The 23,617-nt window shown below is 36.9% G+C and overlaps 1 protein-coding gene across 3 annotated transcripts in view; it reads left to right on the plus strand.

Moving 5' to 3' along the window:
• Window positions 1-23,617, plus strand: part of BLTP3A (bridge-like lipid transfer protein family member 3A) — a 68,687-nt gene extending 45,070 nt beyond the window's left edge. For 2 of the 3 annotated variants that reach the window (XM_058177544.1, XM_058177546.1), the window contains 10 exons: window positions 1,064-1,205; window positions 1,992-2,185; window positions 3,489-5,032; window positions 7,235-7,434; window positions 10,326-10,477; window positions 10,578-10,728; window positions 12,955-13,220; window positions 17,398-17,506; window positions 17,918-18,033; window positions 19,195-23,617. In XM_058177544.1, the coding sequence (XP_058033527.1) occupies window positions 1,064-1,205; window positions 1,992-2,185; window positions 3,489-5,032; window positions 7,235-7,434; window positions 10,326-10,477; window positions 10,578-10,728; window positions 12,955-13,220; window positions 17,398-17,506; window positions 17,918-18,033; window positions 19,195-19,320 (3,000 nt within the window). In that variant the 3' untranslated portion in view covers window positions 19,321-23,617. The remainder of the gene's footprint in view (window positions 1-1,063; window positions 1,206-1,991; window positions 2,186-3,488; window positions 5,033-7,234; window positions 7,435-10,325; window positions 10,478-10,577; window positions 10,729-12,954; window positions 13,221-17,397; window positions 17,507-17,917; window positions 18,034-19,194) is intronic. The other variant, XM_058177545.1, reaches the window with a different exon arrangement.

The raw sequence follows: 23,617 nt of genomic DNA on the forward strand, positions 1-23,617 counted from the left end.
AGGCTTCCTCTTTGGAATGATGTAGCTGCTTAAGTTTAGGTGTGAACCAAGGTTTGTTGTTACTGTATATTCGCAAGTTCTTGTCTTCACAGAAGCTGACATATGATGTTACAGTATCTGTGAATTCATCCAGGTCTGCAGAGGTATCTTCAAAAATATTTCAATCAGTGCAGTCAAAGCAGGCCTGTAGCTTTAATTTTGACTCCTTAATAGCAATTTTGTTTTTTCTTTAAGAAATGACATGACACATTTTATAACTCTACAAGTAACAAAGATATTGAAAAACATATTGAATTTCCATGATATTTTAGATCCTATGTTTACATATAGCCTAGTCCTTGTATAGCGACCGCAGTTGGGAATAGCAACTTGATCGTTAAACAAAGCAAATTGACTTCCACTTTCTTTAATTCTGTAGACCAATAAAGGTTGTAAATGCGAGAATTCAGTTTCTTTTTTTATCACTCTCATAACTGCAAATGGTTGCTAAACAAGATAGTCACTAAATGAGGACTGCATGTGCTTCAATTTTGCTAATTATATTTTACTAACTTATTATTTTGACATAGTTTCTGTCTTTTATGGTGTATATTCTTTTTTTAATCATTAATTAAAAAGAACAAAACAGTTTGCCACCCAAAAAAGAAAAAAGAGGGGGAAGAGTCAGTTCAGATTTTTTTTTTATTTGCAATTATATCCCGTCCTTCTCCGAAGACTCAGGGTGGCTTACACTATGTTAAGCAATAGTCTTCATCCATTTGTATATTATATACAAAGTCAACTTATTGCCCTCAACAATCTGGGTCCTCATTTTCTGTCTCACATTCTGTTCATGTTCCCAGAAAACCAAACTTATTACTTATAGCACAAGAATATACTATTTGAAAAGTACTGTGTAAATAGCACTTCAAACATTTCAATGACTGGTGCTTTTCTTCTTCTAAAATCTTTCCTTTTATGTCCTAGATTACATATATTTAAGTGTAAAAGTCCAAAGAGTATCACTGTCATAATTCATATGTATGTACCTACATACATATACGATATTTCTGTTGCTTTCCAGGTTTCTACAGCTGGACAGCAGAGTAAGAAGCCTTCAACATTACTTTCATGTAGGAGGAAGTTATTGAATCTTCCTGAACATACCTCAGCAATCCATATAGTTTTCACGGAGTACTATTTTCCAGACCACACTACTTTTCCAGGTGATGATCTCAGGAATCATATTCCTCTAATCTTTTACAAAAGTTGATAAAAGTGTCAACATTACTATTTCTTTCAGCTTAACACATTTCCCTTTCATTTCCATCATGTTTCTGTTAATACAAAAAAACCCCTTGTAAAGATAAAATAGCAGTTGCACAGCCCTTTTATTTGAGCTCTGTATCTGGAAACATCTCATTCTTTCTACTTCTTCATTACAGTTTAGGAGTATGCTCTATCTCCCTGGGAAATTTGCCCAAAGAGGGCCTGTAGGGGCCATGAGGCATCCCTTTAGAATAGACGAGGGGTCCCCAACCCCTGGGCCACAGACTACTGTTGGGCTGTGTCCTGGTAAGAATCCGGCTGTGTGAGATGCGGACTGGCAAGCACATGTGCACACAGCTGCACTCGCATGAGCAACGGGCTGACACATATACATGCCCACTGGCCCATTTGACCAACTTCCATTGGTCGCGCAGCCCAATGGAAGTTCTCTACATGTGTTGACTATAGTCCTCTATCGCAGGAGTCTTCAACCTTGGCAACATTAAGACTTGTGGACTTCAAATCCCAGAATTCCTCACCCAGCTTTGCTGGCTGAGGAATTCTGGGAGTTGAAGTCCACAAGTCTTAAAGTTGCCAAGGTTGGAGACCCCTGCTCTATCGTACCCAGCTAACATGGTCAGTAGTTGATCTAAAGTGGTACAGAATTGGTTTCAAGATTGATTGCTATTGGAAGCAAGAATCAGTGAAATGCTAACTTATATATATATTTTTCTTTTCCACAGTCCCAAGTCCAAACTTGTACTTGCAGATGAATGGTTTGGTTTTCACTTTTGACACAAGGAGCATGCTTTGGGTGAATTTATTCTGCCTTGATCTCTATCGCAGTCTACAACAGTTTAAAGCTATATACAAGCTGGAGAGCTCTGGAAAAAGGGAGGAACACATTGATATTCGATTGGATGGTTTTATGTTAAAGGTTTGTTTATTTGCTTTTGCTTCTACTGTGTCTTAAATTAGGCAGACGAAAAACTCTTGAGGTAAGGAGGAGGAATGAGGGAGAATTTATTTTAGTGGAATAAGCTCTTCGCTCTTTCTTCCTGTGGAATTAGTGAAACATTTGACAGCTTTCTTCAGAGTTATATTCAGTGGTGGCATTCATGTAACTTAAAAACCGGTTTTCTGCCCTAATGATTTCTTCCAGCAACAGTTTGCCAAACTGTTCAGAAAGTTAACAACCGGTTCTCCTGAAGTGGTGTGAACTGGCTGAATCCCACCACTGGTTATATTGCAGAAAATCATAAAAAGCTGATAGTCAGAGAGAAAGTGACTTATTGATAAATACTGTTGATAATTAAGATTGACTGTTTGTATGAAATTTTGTCGTCAACGGGGGATGTCCATTGTATTTCTGTGCTCTCCTAAGTGTAGTGAGTGTGCATGAGAAAGAGCAAGTACATTTCCAATAAGACAATCTGTGAAAATCCCAGGTAGGCTTGTTTGTTTTATCCACTGACAGCTTCTAGATCACTTGCAACCCCCTTTTTTGGTTCTGCATGGACTAATAGTACTTTAACTGGAACATTTCATGCAGGCATTTTAATTGAGTTTTATCGTTATTTATTTAGGGGTAATTTTTATTATTGCAATGCCATCATTGTGTAACCCATATGAAAATCAGATAAAGTCAATCAAAATTATTATCCCAGTTCTTTAAATGAAAAAAAAAATCAAAAGTTTGATAGCACCTCTCTAACTAACAATTTTTGTTAAAAGACATATGCTTTTTATGCAGCTCACAAAAGCTTATGTCTTTTAATAAATTTGTGAGTTGAAAAAGGTGTTACTAGACTCCAAATATTTTGCTACCTTAGACTAAGATGACTCCTCTTACAAGCTTTACGTAATAAAATTCCCCTTGAATTAGTGCTTATAGTACAAGTTTTTAAATAATAAAAAAAGATTACTGGACTTTTCTAACTGTGGTAAAACTATTTAAACGGTATATTAATGTAATATAGACTACAGATGTCTTATGGAATCATATGTTAAATTTGGGAAATTTCATTTTTTTCCTACTCAGCCATAACAGAGTTGTGTGGCCTTATGTAGATCACAATCTGTCAGTTTCAGTTCCCTATTGCTAATATAAATAACTGGCTATCGAGATAACATGTTAGTGTGCTATAAGCATTTTTAAATATTCACTTAAATAATGTTTTACTTCTGTACTTTTACGGCTATATAGATCATTCTTAATATTCCTTCTGCACCTCATACAGGTAAACATCCCAGTGGACAAAAAAGTAATTGATCACCAGGACCGTCCCCAGTGTCTCTCTATGTCCACATCGGAAGTGACAGCTACTAATACAAGGCATGCACCTCATTGCAGCTGTTTAGCCCTGCAGAACCTGTTCCGTAGATTTGCTGCTGCTGAATTCTTCCATTCTAGCTATACCAAATTCCCTAAATTTCAGGACAACTTTAGTCTCTTGCATACTCTGTTTCTACGTCACGCATACCAGGTGGATACCAATGTCCAGCAGCTCACAGATTTTTGCCACTTTCCTGGCAAATCTTCCGTTTTTGAAGATCTTTGGTCTGTTAATTTTACCCAGGTGTCCTTGGATTTTGAGGGGACCAAAAGTTCCAAAGGAGAGGCCCTTAACTTTATCTACCCTTTTCCACTCTGTGTGTGGGCTTGCCTCCCAAAGAAATGGGAACAAGCCCAGGCAGCAATGCTGAAAGTTTCATCTACCTCAAATGTTAGACTTAAATCTTCCACGACTTTTAGTAATCATACTGAGAACCAGAACTTTTCCGGTGAGGAGCAATTCTGCCAAAGATCAAAGACTGAGCAGAATTTGAGAAGTATCTACTTTACCCCAGAGGCAAAGGAAGTCTTGGAAGAAAGTTGTACTGTTAATGAAGAAAGAAATGATAATGATTTGGAAATATCTGCCGATATCCATGTTCTTCTTTATTCAAGTGCACATGTGAAGGTGCAACTCAATCATTATCAGTATTTGATGCTACTTCGGATGAAAGAAGTACTACAGACTTTTCAAGAGCAATTTACCCTAGATACCCAGGAAATAACTGGGTCGCCTTTAGATTCCATAACCACTTGTATAGGCATCATGTTCAACAGTACTGAGGTAGCTTTGCTAATGCATCCTGTTCCTGGTTCTTCACTAGAACCAAGATCTGTAGATTCAGATACTACCAGTCTAGTTGAATCTGAACTCTCAGCTTCAGAGAGTAGGGAAAGACTAATTGCTGAAAGCAAAGAGCTGAAGTCAGATGTTAGCTCCGAGAAGGAAAATAGTCCCATCAAAATGTCAGAAGATACTGGAACTGAGAATACAGATAGGAATATGACTGCTTCAAAAAATGGAATGCTGAAATCCCAAACTGATGGATCTTTGATGGAAGAAGAATTTCATAGTCAAGTCACTGGACAGAGGAGCCCTGTAGAAGAAGCACATGAAGCTGAAGAAATCCCTGATGCAGAGAAACAGTATGAGCACGTCAACCTACCTAAGACTTCTGAAGTTCTTCCTTCCAGACCATCTTCCATTATAGATCCTTTAGGTGGTATACATGTTTCTCTTAATGGGCAAGAAGAGTTGATTCCATTGAAAAACATGGAGTTGGAGTTATCTAGTGCATTGCATATAACAAAGGATGCTACCAAGGAAGCCTTGCATGTTACTATGGACCTCACTAAAGAAGCCATGTCAATAACAAAAGATGCTTTTAGCTTGAGTAAGGAAAAAATGGCTTCCACTATGCAGAAAATGCTGTTCCACCCCCAAATTAAGTGAGTAATACTTTAAACTAACAGTACAATTAGGATAATAATGATTATTACCCTCTTCTGTCTTCCTTTATGTGTTTGGGCAAGGGTAATCCGGAGTTCATTTTTACTTTATCTTTTCCCTGCTATTTAAATATTTAATAGCCCTTTAATTATAGTTCTTTTTGATGACACTTTTTCTATGAGTCTTGTCGCTAAGGGAGCCAGCCCTTCATTTATTCCATATGCTGGCTTTAGGATGAACTACTCTGCTGTGATATTAACGAATCAGTGTTTTAGAATTTTAGAAACAAGCTGTGTACATTGTAGATTGTCTTTAGATAAATCTCCTGGTACTCTGTAAGCATTTTTACTACTCTAGTCTTTTTCCCCCTTGTAATTAATTTATCGTTGCCACCTTTCCTCTCTAGAGTTTTCGGACTTTACACTAGTTTTTTCAGAGTTACAAATGGTTTTATGGAAAGTGTCAGTTAAAACAAGATCTCTAGAGATCTTTATATCTTTGCTATTTTTTCCAAACCAATAGCGGTAATTACTGCTGGCCATCTAATATTTGAGAGGGCAAATTGTCCCTTTCATTCCATACATTGAAGCAGCTCATTGCTGTCTTCTAATTCATCTTTGTATTTATTCTTGTGAGTTTGTGTGTGTGTAGTAAAATACTGTTTATAGGAAATTAGTATATGATTCCAGTGAGATTTTTTTTCTTTCAGAATACAAAATTGCATGTGTAATATATACAGATGTGGCCAAAGCTATTTGTACCCCTCAACTTTTTCCAAGTACTGATAGTCCTCGATTTACAAGAGTTCATTCAATGACTGTTCAAAGTTATAACAGCATTGAAAAAAAAGTGACTTATGACAGTTTTTCACACTTATGACCGCTGATCAAAATTCAGACACTTGGCCACTGGTTCGTATTTATGACGGTTGCAGTGTGTCGGTGTCATGTGATCCCCTTTTGCGACCTGACAAGCAAAAGTCAATGGTGAAGCCAGATTCACTTAACAACCGTGTTACTAATTTAACAACTGTAGTGATTCACTTAACAGCTGTGGCAAGAAAAGTTGTAAAATGAGACAAAATTCACTTAACATATGGCTCACTTAGCAACAGAAATTTTGGGCTCAATCATGGTCATAAGTCAAGGACTATCTGTAATTCCAATTCAAGAAATTGAAACTGACACAAGTAAACAGCATCCACTGTTCATTATTCCAGAGAGCAGACAGTTCGCTTTTGATGTGTGACTAGGCACGGATATAATTATCGGTACTTATAAACTAATATTTTATAGCACACTATTTTGGGGCAATAACTGCAGTCAAACTCTTTCTGGAGCTTTGAATAATATTTCTACACTTCTCAACTGGCAATTTGTTCCATTTCGTTTCATTTGAGCAAAATTGTCCCAGTTCTCTCATGTTTGATGGATCCTTCTCCCAACTGGGATTTTCAGCTTTGTTCTATTTGTTCTTTGTTCTATTGGATTCAGATCAGGACTCATAGCAAGCACTCACTTCAGAACAATCCAGTGTTTTATTTTTCAGCCATTGCTGGTTTTCTTAACATTCTCTGAGATGTAAGTTTTGGATTATTATCCTGATGGAGATAAAGCTTTCTAACACTGGGCACTATATTTCATTCCAGAATATCATGATAATGTTCTGATTTCACTGTATCCTGCAAGGTGTAAAAGGCGGTACCATAACATTATGGAGTTTCCTCCATGATTCATTTCTAGAGGTGGTGTTCTTTTCTTTAAATGTATCTCCCCAACAAACACTCCTGTGAACACACAGCAAAAACAGAACTGCTGGGACTTATCAAAAAGCTCTAATTTTTTTTCATCTGGCCAAAGGACATTCTCCCAGAAGAACTGTGGTTTGTGAGCATGCATTTTAGCAAATAGTCTGCTTGAGGGGTCAGTAAAATTTAATAATATCGCTTAACTTCTAAGGGCTACCAATACTTATGTCTGTGTGATTTTTTTTTTATTACAAGAATATGTTAAACCAAAACCAAAGGACTGTAGAATAAAGAATGGTAGATGCCATTTACTTCTGTCAAATTTAATTTACTTCATGACAAATTGGGACTGTCTAGAAAAAATGAAGGGACAGCAACACTTATGGCCACATCTGTAGGCTCCCATGATAATTGTGTTCATTAACACCAACAAATTTTGATCTGTGGTTGTCAGCAGAGATCTTTCACCAAAGCCTGAAGAGGCAGCAGTGACTCAAGTAGGAAGTAATAGTGAAAGTACGCGTTTCTCCTCCATGAAGAAGACTGCTTCCCAGCATTCCTTTGATACCAATTCGTTAGATGGCAGTGGTCTTGAAGATAGACTGTCAGTAGATAGTGATGGCAGTGATGGCTTTGTTATGCTTATGGATTCAGGTAATAAAAGCTTATTTGGTTTTGGTCTTATTACAGATTAATCAAATGGAACTTAATGGAATTGTAAAGTAAACACTTGGTATTTTAGAGGATGACTTACAAAGTGGCTACCTTGGGAGAATTGCATATTCACAAAACAGCTGCTGTGGCCAGGTCATCACAAGTCAATCATTTGCCAGAATGGTTGGTATCTATCATCCCAATGAAACCTCTGTTGGGCCCAAAGATATTCCTGTAAATAAATGCGCTAGTACTTTCTCTTACAATATGCCAACTTTCCCTTTCATTTTTTAATTCAAAGAATATGTTTTTAAAAGGCTAGCTGGAGTTGAGCATCTATACCTATCTATCAATAGATCATTGGTCTATACCTATCAGGTATAAGGAATTGGTGGGGAGCTACATGTTGCTGAGTTGTTACTCTACAGTTCCAAGGAGGTACGACAGTAGTAATGCTGGGAATTTTATAATCTGGTCTGTTAAATGGTTATGTTTAAAAAAAATATCTAAAAGTGATATTATGGATAAAAGTGAGGACTTCTTAAACCAATTACTTCTTTAACCATTTTTTCTTATTTCCATTGTGTCAACACAAAATTAATCTACTGCATAGGTTATATAGTGGGTGAGTCATCCTGGAGAAGATGAGTCAGATAAAATTTATCTAATATCTCTGGGGATTTAATCTACTGGGATGAAATATAAATAGACTTTCTATTCCTCTGAAATTAGCAATGTAATAATATGTGTGAGGTGGTTTCAATTTCCTTACTGCCACATGGACACGTGCACTCTGCTATGGGGGTTTTATTATACCTGCCTTAAAGTACTGCTGGTGGAAGAGTAGCTTATCTAGCTTTAAAAATGCTTTTCGCAATGTGGAGAAAATTAGGTTTGGCAGATAACATGCTGATTCCCATGTACCTTAATTTATTCACATTCTCTCATGTTGGGACAAGGGTTGACTTTGGTCTGAAACTCTACATCACTTATTCTTTAATAATCAATTGTTTGGCTTGATCATAGCCTATTGATATTAAAAATGGTAGAGAGAGCCCATATGAAGTCAACTTATACTCCACTGCCTGTTTCCAGGGAGAAGACAAATTATCTGTTAAAATTAAGGGGGTCAGTCCAATTGGAAAGAATTGTATTTTAAGCCAGTATATTATCGTCATCTTCCAGGCTCTGACCTGGATTAACGGCATTCCTGTCTCGAGTTAACTGGGCATTTGGAATTCCATTGGGAGCAGCTAAAATTGATCGCAAAAAAATTGTTTGCACAGTTTCCTTGTTGAGTGTTTTGATGGTGAGATTGTTTTTTCTTGTCATAGATTTTGATGGTCATGTAATTGCTGTTGATAACCTTACCAAAGTAATAGAAACCAAAAATGAAATACTGAGATGAAGAAACATGGGATTTATATTTAATACTTGGTGCCCTCTGAGCTTTGTTATTTGCTTACAAACATTTCAGTACCCAACTAGATAACATTATGCCATTGATGATGTTACCTAGTTGGGGAATGAAATGTCTTGCAAATGAACAATTGAGCTCAGAGATCACCAAAGACTCCACAGTTCATTCTAAGCTACATATATTCTCCTCTACTTTTTTTGTTCTCTTTAAATCATTTCTCCCATTAAATAAAACTATTCTCAAGTCAAGCAATATTCTTTCTGGATATTTTTTGTTTAATAATGATGTCTATTATTATTATTATTATTTATTTTTTATTATTTATTAAATTTTTATACCGCCCTTCTCCCGAAGGACTCAGGGCGGTGTACAGCCAGCGATAAAACAAAATATATACAATTAAAACAACATTTAAAACAAAGCAAATTATAAAGGCCAATAAATTAAAATTTAGATTTTAAAATTTTTAAATATTAATAAACCCCAAATTTAAAATTCTACATTATTATGCCAGTCCCACTTGAATAAATAGGTGTGTTTTAAGCTCACGACGGAAGGTCCGAAGATCAGGCACTTGACGTAGGCCAGGGGGAAGTTCATTCCAGAGCGTCGCTGCCCCCACAGAGAAGGCCCTACTCCTGGGGGCCGCCAGCCGACACTGTTTGGCCTATGTCTAGCCTATAATCCAAAACTTCACAAATTGTTCCCTGTTTAAAGACTAACAAAGGCAAAGGCTGCTTAGCTTTCTAAATTTGTGAAAATTGTTATGTGGTGCCAATGTTGGCTGATCAACAAAGAGGGCAATAAATCACAAGTATGTGTAGGGAAATAAAGTTTTTCAAAATGTCCTGAATATGACATTAGAAGAACCATTCATAATTTCTACCAAGATGCTGCACTGGAATTGAATCCATCTTTTTCATTATTATATTCAAGTTTAAATGTTACTCATTTTTATAGAAAGATATAGAAGAGACTCAGTTTGATATAGTTGTTAAGGTGCTGGTCTAAAAAGCAGAAGATCGAGTCCTTGGCCTCCTTTAAGCTTGAAAGCCAGTGAATTTTTCTCTCTCTGTGTGTGTGTGTGTGTGTGTGTGTGTGTGTGTGTGTGTGTGTGATTTGCAAAAAGGCAGTTTTACTTGGAACAGCTTACAACTTGCAATTATACCTTTAACAACATTAAACAACAACATCTGTTTATTTAAAGGCCTTGGGAAGGATAAGTAGATAAAAAAATGCCAAATCCAGTCTAAACATCTGGCTGACTGCAATCAACCATAATAATAATAATACTATAGTATTCTTTATTTCACTTTTAAAGCTTTCCTTTTGGGGGGCAACAGAAGTCGGAATTCTAAATAATTCATGCTAGAATTAGTACTGAAGAACTGCAGCCCTTTTCCCCCCCAGAATTCTTGCAATCTTTTCTGTGCTAAAAAAATACTTAAAATGTTTTTTTTTTAAATTTCAGAGCCCAGTCTTGATCTTCTTACCTTAGGACAATTTCCCCAGATGCTTAACGATAGAGACATTAGACCAAGCTCAGTGGGAGATGAAGAAAGAGGATCTACTTGTGTTAACAGCTCAGCTTCTCTGAGTGGACAGGACCCTAATACTCAGTTGGTCAGATTCTTTTGATTTTTTTTTGTGTGTCTTGTTATTTTACCAACTTTTCTGTGGTATTTGAGAGCAGCATCCATTTATTCTGGGCTTCCTGTTTTAGGTTTCTGTGCTGGTGTTAAAAACGAATGAATTAAATTGTGTCATAGAATCAAAGGGAGATGATATGACACTTGCTCTTCAAGTTATGGAATTAACTCCTGAACATCTGGGAAATATCAGCATGTGGCAGTACTTGCAGAACGCTCCCACAGGTATGTTAGCGGCCTGCAAAGTATTTAGCTGCAGTTTGGCAGCTTTGATGCAAATGTGCAAATCTGTGTAGATAAAACCTTTCTCTGCTAACACAGTTTATTTTATTATTTATTTATTTTATTATTTAAATTTGTATACCGCCCTTCTCCCGAAGGACTCAGGGCGGTTCACAGCCAAGTAAAAATACACAATACACTATACATACCATTAAAATACAATTAAAAAACTTATTTAAATTGGCCACAATTAAAATTTGGAGATAAAACCCATTAAAAACCCATAACTTAAAAAACTAACCCAGTCCAGCGCAGATAAATAAGTAAGTTTTAAGCTCGCGGTGAAAGGTTCGGAGGTCTGGAAGTTGACGAAATCCTGGGGGGAGTTCGTTCCAGAGGGCGGGAGCCCCCACAGAGAAGGCCTTTCCCCTGGGTGTCGCCAGACGACACTGTCGCGCCGACGGCACCCTGAGGAGTCCCTCTCTGTGAGAGCGCACGGGTCGGTGAGAGGTATTCGGTAGCAGCAGGCGGTCCCGTAAGTAACCCGGCCCTATGCCATGGAGCGCTTTAAAGACATTCACCAACACCTTGAAGCGCACCCGGAAGGCCACAGGTAGCCAGTGCAGCCTGCGCAGGATGGGTGTCACTCGGGAGCCACGAGGGGCTCCCTCTATCACCCGCGCAGCTGCATTCTGGACCAACTGCAGCCTCCGGATGCCCTTCAAGGGGAGCCCCATGTAGAGAGCATTGCAGTAGTCCAGACGAGACGTCACAAGGGCGTGAGTGACTGTGAGTTGTGTGTCTCAGTGTAGCGATGAAATCCACTTACCTTCGCTATCAGTTTGGGAATGGGAGTGTGTGAGAGCGTGCACACGTGCACGCTATGCGGGAGCGCACCTCTTCTGCACATGCTCAGAGGGTCAAAAACGGGACATAATGATGTCCCGGTGGGTGGGCAGAACCTCCTGCCACCAGCGCTACCAGTTTGCGCGAGCAAATGGCCGGATTTCACCGCTGCATAACTGATATTGAAATAATAATCCCTCTTTGCTTCCTGTCACCAACAATGGGGCACAAAAAGAGAGCAGGTAAGTTTTGAAATCAGACATGCTAAGAGTTAGTACCAAGTTCCTTCATTCTAAGTGTTATGGGCAGAGCTGAAGAAAATAGGAGGTAAAGCATTTGCTTGATACTGAGAGGTGCTATCAGATTGCTGCTTTTTTGCTACCATAGATTAACCCAGCTCTTCTCTTATAGCAATAGCACTTAGACTTATATACCACTTCATAGTTCTTTACAGCTCTCTCTAAGTGGTTTACAGAGCCAGCATATTGGCCTCAACAATCTGGGTCCTCATTTTATCGACCTTGGAAGGATGGAAGGCTGAGTCAACCTTGAGCTGGTGAGATTCGATCTGCCAAATTGCTGGCAGCCAGTGATCAGCAGAAGTAGTCTGCTGTACTGCACTCTAACCACTGCGCCACCGGGGCTCTTATCATGTCCTTAAGAGAGATGAAGCATAAAGAGCCAATTGTTCTTTAGCTTCAACTACTCCTCCTTTTTCCTAGCACATTATTATTATAATACAGGATCAATCCCCCACCCACTAACCCTGAATTGGAGAATCTTATTTTCTGTTCAGGGTCACTTTTCTTTAGAACTTTCTGTAGCAGGGCTGTCAAAACTTATGGCCTGCGGGCCAGATGCTGGCCACGGCCACCCCCAGCTTAGTGAAGAGGGAAAAAGTCTCAATATGTCACGTGATGCTGCCGCGACAATGTGAATTTGACACCCCTGTTCTATAGTGTATAAGTGATGGTATCAGATGTGGCTAGAGCTGAAGTATATAGCTAGGGCTGTCAGTGGCCCCAAAATTTTTGGTTGCAGTTTTCAGGGATCTCTTGGATATTGCTACCAAACTGCAGTTTTGAAGAATGACAGAATAAAAAATTATTAAATACATATATTTATTAATTAATTTAATCCCAGTTTTGTTTTTATCCTTACCCTGTCTAACTTCTAGAAGTAAATTCTTAGCACCCAGTTCAAATGCTAGCCATGTCCTTAAGCCCTTAAAATATTATTGTTAGTGCGTTTTCGTTCTCTTTTTTACACCCCTTTCATTCCCTTTGCCATCCAGATCTCTATGTTTTATTTATAGTAATAGAAGTAAGTACGGTAATATAATTATTACTGAAAACTATCCGTTGGAATTATTTTGTTCTTCAGAAGATCCAAACACAGAGAGGTCTACAACTACTGAAACTATCCGAACCCAACCTGAGGTGTGCTTACGATATGAAATTGGACCAAGCGCTGCCGTGCACTCACCTCTGGCGGTCCAAAATGGGTTTTTTCATATGCTGATCCATAGCTATGAGGCAGAGCTTCTGACATCATCTCTTTCTAGCATTGGACTCTTCCTTGAAGATGAAATCATTCCTGAAGTTATTCCCATGAAGATTGAGATTGTGAATACCAAGATTACCTTAAAGGTAAGTATGCACTCTTAGCATTAATAAAATGGTTGGGAAATGTAGGAAACTCGTGTGAAAACTATTTCTGTTTCTACAGTGTCCTGAGAGAGGTATTTATCTAAAATATTTAAATTAAACAAATGGTTTACTCTCAAATAATTAAAATTAAAGACGCTCATATATTTTGATACTGAATGTCATTGTTTATATTGAAAGTCATTTTGATAGCTCATAGTAAAGTAAATAAAATGTTCCTTGCTGAAAAAAAATGAACATGTGTTTTGCAAAGTTAGTCTCACTAACTTTTTAGAATATGGCAGATAACCCACAATGTACAGGCCCTATGTGACCTAGTGCTTTTGTGGAGGCCCCAGATCTTGCCATGTTCCCCTATATCAAGTTGTTATGCTCAGGCTTCATTGTGAGAACAAAGAATAGGGCTTATCCACTTAAACTGTCTTAAAAACAAAACTATGTAGTGAAGTATATATAAATAAATATGGGTAAGAATAAAGGGATAATTGTTATTGTGTGGGGAGGAAAGAAATTAGGCCATCAGTTTTTAACAAATTAATAAAGGATTTGAAGTTACGGGTAAGCCAATCTGATGGATAGAACCAAGTATTCAAAATACTAAAACACATACACACACCCAGCAAAGTACTCCAGAGAGATAATTAAAAGGACTGACAACAAAACAGCAAATACAATGAAACATTTGTGTAAAAATATATGATATTGGCATGCACACTGGTAGGAATATTGAAGCTAGTAATCATAAAAAAACAGATCCTGGAAAAATTTGAACCAGATCAATAACTTCCCTAAACAACAGGTGGATCCTAGTCTTAGGATTGTTAAAGAAATAATATTAAGATTTTGTAATACCTTTATACAATATTTTCATATAGCAATACTTTGAAAACAATCTATACTTCTGCCCATTATATCTCAAAGAAAGAACTAGAAAAATCAGATATGGTATTGGGATTCAGATATTTAGGAGATGGAGTATTTTTTCCTTCGATGAAAATTATAAAAGCTAAGAACTACCAGGTAGTCCTCAATTAATGATGTTATTTCAGTACCATTTAAGCTACGGTGGCATTGAATGAATGGTATTCATGGCTGGTACTCAAAAGTTCTGGCCGTTCCAGCACCCCTGTGGTCATATGATTGCGATCTGGGCACTTGGCAACTGGATCACACTTTGTGATGGTTGCAGCATCCTGCAGTCTTGTGGTTGACATTTGCAATCTTCCCTGCTGGCTTCCCACAAGCAAAGAAAACGAGTAAGAAGAGGAGCAGGTTGCTCAGGTAGGTCTCCCCCCACCTGCCCCACTATCCTAACACTACACCAGCCCTTCATGCACTGTGCCTTAGCCAACCCAAGCACCACTGCATTTATGTCATGTCCCAGTGACTCTTCACACACTTTGCAGCAACCACTTCGCTGCCCACCAGCCTGCTTGGAAGTTGCCTGGGAGTTACAAATTCCTACCGCTTCCACACTGATTTTCCATGCTGTAAACTGGCAGGTTGTAAGGAAGTTCTCTCTTCCTTGCTTAATCCTTGCTTAATGATGGCAATGTGGAGTGCCAGGATTGCCATTTCTAGGTGAAATGTGGTCAATGTGGTCACATTGCACTTTATGACCACATTGCTTAATGATGGAAATTCTGGTCCCATGTACCATCATCTGAATTTGGTTTAGAATACCTGAAAGGGATAGTTTAATTTTTTTATTTCGTATTATCACTTTCCTACTAGAAAACATCACAGAAAAACACTAATCTCTTGTAGTCTAAGAAGAATAGAGTACAAATGGGAGAATGCAAATTCAGGCACAAACTCTTAAATTTAAATATTGTTTTTAAATAATCAACTGGGCAGAGTTTTGGTCAGAAAGAGAAAAGTCTTGATGGAGTTGGCCTTTCAGGTGGACTGTTAAAATGATGCTTCTTTCCTTTTCATTCTCCCTCTCTTATGCTTAAATTAGGATGAATACGGGCATTCACATTTCTCCTGTCAAGATTGTTGCTTGGATTTTTTTCAACTTCCTGACTTTATTCCTCACTCCAGAATAGTTCAATAGGCAGGTGGCTTCTATAGCAGAGTGCTTTTCTTGAAATGTAGATTAGTTTATAATAAAAAGTAACATGCATTTATACATCTGTTTTGGTATTTATCAGTTGAAGACAATCTGAAATCCATTTTCAGTCAAGGTTTAGTGCTTCATTTTCCCCTCTTTTATGTTATTTTGCCTTTTAAGCTCATTGTAGAGTTAATTGCCTCCAGCCTGAGGCACTTGCCTCTGTTAGCAAAGCTCTAATTTCATTTTCTAAATTAGGAGAATGAATGCCTGAAATTGATCTGAGCAAACAGATGGTCCATAACACATTACAGATGTCTTTCCTTTGCCTCTGTATGGAAAGTTCCGTGGATTTAAATGCTCTTTAGCTTATTCAAAAGGGATTATTTTGGTTACTATATCTTCTCCTTCATGTCCCTAGCATAGTGCAAGATCTGCTTTTTTCAGGTCAACCAAAGTGTTGATCAATTACTTGTAATAGGAATTGACTGACTGGCTTGTTACCTGAGCCTAAAATTGTAGGCCGAGACAGAGTGGCCCAAACTCACCCAGCTAGCTTTTGTGTCTAAGGTGGGACTAGAATTCACTATCGTTCATTTTGTATCCTGGTGCCTTAACCTTTAGGTCAAACTGGTTCTCTAGTGGTTGTTATAGCAGTGCTAAATATTTTTGAAAAATATATCACACTAATCTTCACTATTTTAATTGCCCCAAAAGTGCTTTTTCCAAAAGGCAACTGGACTTCCTTGATGGAAGTTTTCTTTGAAAATGTTTTGCTTCTCATTCAAGAGGCTTCTTGAGTGCTAACTGACTGGTGGGGAATGGCAAGGTTAGTAAAGGAGAAACATAAGGACAGTGGAGAAACAGAAAAGTATCTGAATGTTTCCAGCTAGAAAAATAACAAAAAATCTTAGCATATCAGGGATTGACCAATTTAAGATTGTGTTAGCTTTCATGAATTACATGCTCATAGGAGTGACATTAGATATGACATCCGTGGAGAGACAAATGATAAAAGAAAAGGTACATCAGATTAGCTTGCTTTATATTCAGAGATAAATCCAGTCTGCAAACTATTAAAAAACAAAGGCCAAAAAGGAAACAAACAGCCCTGACCAGATCCTCCATTATTATACACCAGGCAAACATATAGATAAGTGAAAACCAACGCAATAGGTAAGAACAACTAAAGATAACACAGTGCAACTAAGCAAGCCCTATCTAACAGGCATTCAGTATTCTTGATCAAGGCAGATAGAATAAGCATCATAAAAAGTCAGAAAACTCCATTTTTTAATGTCAAAGCACTAACAGTATTGCCTAATTTGGTAGGGGAACTTTACTAACTGATAAGGTACTTGTAACCTGCATTTGTATAAGCAACCTTTCTCTCACTTGCTACTCTCTGAGCATCTGAAGTCAATTCCAGTTCAATAACGATTTTTAATAACAATTGTTAGAATAGGTGCTATCAAATTCCTTTTGACTGTTTATAAGAGAAGAAAACCAGGTCAGCGAACACCAAGATCCCAACATTTCAATCTTGTGGTACATGTATTCTTCATTCTTGCCGCTGTGTATGTAGATCATCAGCCTTAAATCCCAGCCTTGAATTTATTTCATTTTTTATTACTTGACATTTTTTCCAGTTTTAACAAATGCATATGAAAAGAGCCATCACTAATATTAATTTAGGAATATTATCCTTAACGCAGGTAGTCCTTGACTTACAACAGTTCTTTTAATGACCACATTGTAACAGCACTGAAAAAAGTGACTTATGACCATTTTTCACACTTAACAACTATTGCAGCATCCCCATGAGCACAAAATTCAGGTGCTTGGCAACTGACTCATATTTATGATGGTTGCAGTGTCCCGTGGTCAAGTGATCACCTTTTGCAACCTTCTGACAAGCGAAGTCAATGGGGAAGCCAGATTCATTTAATAATCATGTTACTAACTTAACAACTGCAATGATTCACTTAACAAATGTCTCACTTAGCAATAGAAATTTTGGGCTCAATTGTGGTCATAAGTCAAGTTAAATAATGAGAAAGAAAATATTTTATAATAAAGGATAATTTTCTTTGTTTTTTTAAGGATGACAGTCCTCGAGTGTATCATACTGCTCCTGGTCCTGTGCCTATAATTTTAGCCATGGACCACATTGTTCTTCATTGTAAAGATGATGGAATATTCTTTATAACAGGTCAGTATCCTACATTCCAGTAACACTGACTTATATGAGGCTGTAGTTCATATAACTATACTGTATCTCCTAGAAATCTCTAATCCAGCTTCCCCAAATCTTGTACCCTGTTTATGTATTGGGAATGTGTTACGCCTTGGAATTACTGTTATTTAGATTGTAGTACATGTAGAGCGTGTCAGTTTGTGAAAGCTATTATAACCTGCCTCAGTTTCCTTTTGTTGTAACTGCTGCACTATAGTACATTGGACAAGTGGCTAATATAGAGAGACAGTAATGCTGTTAAACATTGTCATTCAGCAATCTGATTCCACTATATTTAGTTGTTCAGTTCAAAAAAGTGGAGATGGTAAGCTGGAAGAATTACTGTTGTGTAATTGCAGAGATACTGTTTTATACTTTACCCTCCAGCTGCAGAGACAGAAGAATCTTCTACCCAGAAAACAGTCCAGAAAAACCTTAAGAAACAGCGTATTCCAGCACAGAGAGTCTCTATAGTTTCAGCAGGAAGTGATGATGAACCAGAGGTATGCCCTATTGTGCCTCTTACCAAATAGCTTGCAATCATAAAAGAAAAGAAAACTTCTGTGAAAATACCATAAATAGGCTGCTTCTGAAACCCCCACTTCAGCTTCCCCCTTTCATTTTTTGGAAAAAGAAGAGCAAAAATGTCTCTTTGCTAAGACCTTTTAAAAGACCGTTGTTAGAAACAGGATGTTGAAAAAAGGTATTTAATAATTGGTTTTCATCAAAAGCTACGATATTGGGATATACATTAATTCAGATATTGTTGTAAAGTGCCTATGATTGGAATAAGGAATAGTGACAAAAAACAAAAACAGTATGATATGGTATTATACTGATATGATGATCTTCAGTAATACAGCTTATTAGTGTTTAAATAGCAAGTCCCTAGTACTACAAAGAGATCATATGCTAATTAGCATATTTGTAACTTCATTAAAACAAATCCCAACTCTAATTATATTGATTGACTGTAATGTAAAAAAATTCCTCTTAGAATTAGGGTCTGTCATTGGTTGCTGCTTCTTCCTCTTTCAGAGAACTCCAATTTCAGAAAAGAATAAATAATCCAGGCAGGAAAAGCAGCATTAAATGCATGTGTTACGCTATGAAACTTAAGTGGTATAAAAATTATGTTCTTATTGTAAGACAATAAGTTTGAATTCTGCTTTATTTTGTTCAGTGAGGCATGCTAATTCATGCTGGTTTATTGTTTTTGCTTCCTTCCCCCTAAATTTGCTGCTCTCTAGGTAAGCGAATACTGAATTGCTTTTCAGATTGATATTAACAGTTGGAAATCTGATAACATTCTCTTAATATTCCTTTATAAGAAGTGCTGAAATTAGTTACTGTATTAAATTTTTGGCTTCCAATAAATAACTAGATTTCTCAGTCTGCGAGTAATTTCCTGGAAAATTTATTCTAGTTATAATTTCATTCATTTATTATATTCATCCGTTGCTTTAACGGATTTAAACACAAATCACTGCATACAGTATTTCACTGACTTAATTTTTTTCATCTTCACAACTATCTTTTGAGAGATGTTAGGTTCATGAATGTCCTAAAATGATTAATGGCTAAATAAAATTTGAATTCAGGTCCAACACTCTTACCAGGCCAAGTTTACTCCACATTTTACAACCTTGTTTTGTATTTTGCAGTTGAAAGCAGCATTAACTTTGGAGAAAGAGTTACAGGATACTCAGAGAGCTCTTGCAGAAGCCAATCAGGACAAATTACGTCTGCTGCAGGAAATCAAGAAATATGATCCTCTCTTCCAGCTTTGACAACAAAGACCTGAGCAAGAGATGCTCAGAGCATTCAGAAATTACTACCAGCATTGAAAAAGTTTACTTGTTAAAAGCAAAGCAGTTAATTTGTTCATCTTCATTCAAGAGCTGCTACTTTGAAAACAGAAGCAGAATGCCATTACAAGAGATGGAAGTGGAGATGTAGCAAGAAAATACGTGGGAATAAGATGAACAGGAGACTGGATTTAGTAGCCCAGCTGTGTCTGGAAAACAAAACTGTACTCTAGCTAAAGTGTGGCACTATTGTCAGTTGAATAGTGAGAGAAGAAAATTATGATTACTTGAGTTATCATAAAGCGGTGCTGATAAACATCTTTCTTGCTATGACCTGTTTCTTATAGGTAGGTGTTGGGAACATGCTCACCCTACACCAAAGAAATTACATTCTGCTTAGCTCAGGCCTAATTAGGGAATTCTGCTGTAGCAACATGAGTTTGAAATAGGGAATGGAGATATAGTTACAGGCCTAGCACAGGGAAAAAAAGTGCCCGGAACAGAAAATACAAAATCCATCATCTTAATGCTCTCAGAGAAGAGTTGAGGGGGCCCACAATTTCACATGAAATTATATTTTCCCTAATCTCCCTAATCTCCTTTCTTTATAATACTGTAATCTATTGATACATTAACTTTCCTTGTTCTTAAAGTCCACCTCCTCATTAAAATATATTTATAGCCATTTTGGAGTATAATTAGATGAGAAAGTGCCTGACTAAACATTTTGTTCTTATTAATGAAATTATACGTAACTTTATTTTCCATAACTCTTAACTAATAATGTTGGAGAGGCTTGGAAATGAGATATGTCAAGTCACTTTAGGTCCGTGATGGTGAATCTATGGCATGCGTGCCACAGGTGGCACGCAGAACCATATCTGTGGGCACATGAGCGTTGCCCTAGCTCAGCTCCAGCATGCATGTGTGCACCGGGCAGCTGATTTTTAGGCCTTCCCAAAAGGAAGTCGTGAAACATGTTGTTTCCGGCCTCCGGAGGGACTTGTGGGGGAGGGAGGCTGTTTTTGCCCTCCCCAGGCTCCAAGAAAGCTTCTGGAGCCTGGGGAGGGCAAAAAACAGGTCTACTGGGCCCACTGGTAACCTTTTTGCCGTCACGTGGCAAAAGCGGGGGTTGCGTGGGAGGGGGGTTCTGCACCCATGCGCAGAGGGTCGGGGCATGAGGGGGCATTGAATTATGGGTGTGGGCACGCACACACGCAACCCCTACTTTTGGCATGCAACGGCAAAAAGGTTAGCCGTCATTGCTTTAGGTCATATATTTAAGGAATCTGTTTGGTAATGAATCAAAAACTTTTTCTGCAAGATGTGGAATGCTGCTAGAAATTGTTTTAGCTGCAGAATCGTTAATCTTTTTTTGTGCTATCACTTTTGTATGATACTTGGAATGAAAGAAAAACAATTTGGCTCTAAAATGTACAATAGCAGTGTTTAGTTTTCTTAAATGTTTCTAAAGGGAGAATGATATATCCCAAAAAATGTTAGAAAAGTTATATATTGCTTCCCAAAATTTAAGTACCCATAACCATGCCAAAATAGAACATAGAAACAAATAATTGCTAATAATCTGTTTATAATAGACTGTAAGATTTTCAATTAAAGTTATCCATAGCATCCAACTGTAACAGAAAACTCTCATGGATTTTAATCTAGATTTTTAACCATGTGTAGAATGCATTTAAGTTTATAACCTGCAGTAGCTGCAAATCAAATAGATAAGTGGCAGAATCGAAAGTGAAAAAATTCTGAAAGCATATCAAAGGCAAAGATTCCTTTGTTTTGAGTTCAACTCCTGGTGATTATTTTGGCAAGTAAAATTCAAAATCTGAATTTATCCTTGTGAAAGAATTAGGCCTAGGCCAAGTTCTAGCAGCATTTCTCACTAAAATGTAGTTTTAACTTTAACTCTGATTTTCTTACATAGAAAAGAATGATTTTAAAAATATTACGTTGAGTCTTATAAATAGATATATTCAAAGGTTTTTTTAGATCAAGGCATTAAGGATAATAAAAATCAATTAATATGAGTTGGTAAATATCAAATTGAACAAACTTTATACTGCAGTACACATATGAATCCAAGAATGGGAATGTGCTATTGGCATTTTAAAAGCTGCAATCTACATGAAAACCAATGGCAACTCTAATGGGCTGTATGAATAGAATTAGAATAGAATGGACTAATGAGCTTAGCACTGAGGGGTACTTTTACTAAGCCAGCTCAAAATTCACAAAACTATGTGCAAGTTTTTAAGTTGTCCAGAACATTAACAAATAACAAAATAAAAAAGGGGTAGCAAGAAAACAGATTGGCTGATTTTGAAGCTCTGGCATCTTTACTCAGTTAAATCTTGAAATATAACATAGCAAGGGATTGTGAATTTTTATAGGATTTTTTTCGAGCAACATCTTGTCAAAAGAATATACCATAATGGGTCAGAGTGCAGTTATTATATAATGTCCTTTATAGATTGCATTTTGTTTTTTAAAAAATGGAACCTGGTGAGGATAATGCGTTTCAGTAAACAGCTGTTTGCTTGATATTGTCCAATTTGTTTATAATAAAATGCTAAATTTAGTTTATGCACTACAGATAATCTTTGTCTAGTAGCTAGTTCTTAGTTGAAGCACCCACCTGTTACAGAATTATCTTTTTGTCGAATTTCTGCTTTTCTGCCTTGATTGCGATAGAGCAGTCATGATCTCATCTTCACCATGTGAATTACAAAGAACTTTTTTTTAAAAAGCTGCTGCTTCAAATAATTTGTTAGCCTTTGGGGTTATTTGTAGAATTGCTGAAGTCTAGGAAGTTTTGCAGCTGTGCTGTGCTTCTGTCAGTTTCTTTAATTTGATGGTAATGATTTTTGCTTATAAGATTGCATGTATTCTGAATTTTGCCTGTTTGCTATGTAAGAAACAGTTGTTGCTTCTACACTTTTCCTAAGTTATATCTGTTACAATATTCTAAACAAACCCAGGCTATGCACTGGAGTAAACATTATTCTGTCTCTCCATATTGGATAATGCCCTAATGGGACAGGCCTTCTTTAATATACTTGCAAAAGCACTCTTTATCCAAATGTATATGCTTATTTTTTCTGATGAATAGAAGTCTGTGACTATATGAAACTGCTGATACAACACACCAAAATAACACATTAAGTGTAACTATGTTTTCTGTCACCTTTGACAGGAAGGTTGTTAGTGAACGGTGCTATGTGAAGACATTTTTTTTCTCTAAATCAAATTGTTGAATAATTGCCCAAATATGTTGATGATTTATTTAAACATCTATATGTGCTCCTAATGAGTTAATAATGAGGCAAGTATGAACGTTTATATTTGGTGCAATACACATTCTGTTCACTTAAAGTAACCTTTTCACTTAGAAATGCAGCAGGGTACAAAAATCAGTGTATTTTATTATACCATAAAGTCTTTTGCATTTTTGACTAAAATAATTTTATCATGTCTTCCAATATAAATTTGGTTTAAAATAAGGCAAAATGTAGAAACAGTATACTGTGGCAAATGATTTGATGTAGTATGCTTGTTTCAGTTAGTAGAAACTACAGCTTATTAGCCTGTTATGGCATGAATGCCTCAGATGCTTCTGCTATGCTGAGAACAATTATTTATCTAAACACAACATGAGAATTAAGAGGAAACCCACTGAAGCTGACATTTGACTACAAAAGTATTTTAGCGTGGTTTCCTCTTTGAAAATGTTTTCCTTTCTTCAGTGCTGTATTTAAATGTAAATGTGAAGAACAAAACTCTTTACATGTCATCAAAAAATTAATTTTAAAGCTCGAAGTCTGTATAACTGCTTCTGTAATTTGTAACAGGAGAGTATATGGGAATAGACAATATGTGGTACAAGTCTGACTTGAAATCTAAGCCTTCAATATATTGGATCTCTTTCTCACACAATATAGTTTCCTCTTGACTATACTGGTTCTATGAACCACTTTTAAACATTATGTATTAAAATGCTTAACTTCTATTTCAATTGATTTATTTCTCAGGCTTAGGTTTCTAAGATTTTATTTATATTAATTTATTTGTATTGATAATTGCAATTAATAATATACATTGTGAACATTTTTGAACTTGTCACAAACACTTAAGGGCCTTATTAAAATGGCAAGTTTAACATTAGCTTTATGATGCACAACCATAGTTTTTGGTAATTCTTTACAAGTATAGGGCACATGTTTCCTCGGCCTTGCTATAATAGTTAACAAATTCTCTTATTTGT

This window comes from Ahaetulla prasina, chromosome 3 (assembly GCF_028640845.1).
Source record: "Ahaetulla prasina isolate Xishuangbanna chromosome 3, ASM2864084v1, whole genome shotgun sequence".
NCBI classification, from domain to species: domain Eukaryota; kingdom Metazoa; phylum Chordata; class Lepidosauria; order Squamata; family Colubridae; genus Ahaetulla; species Ahaetulla prasina.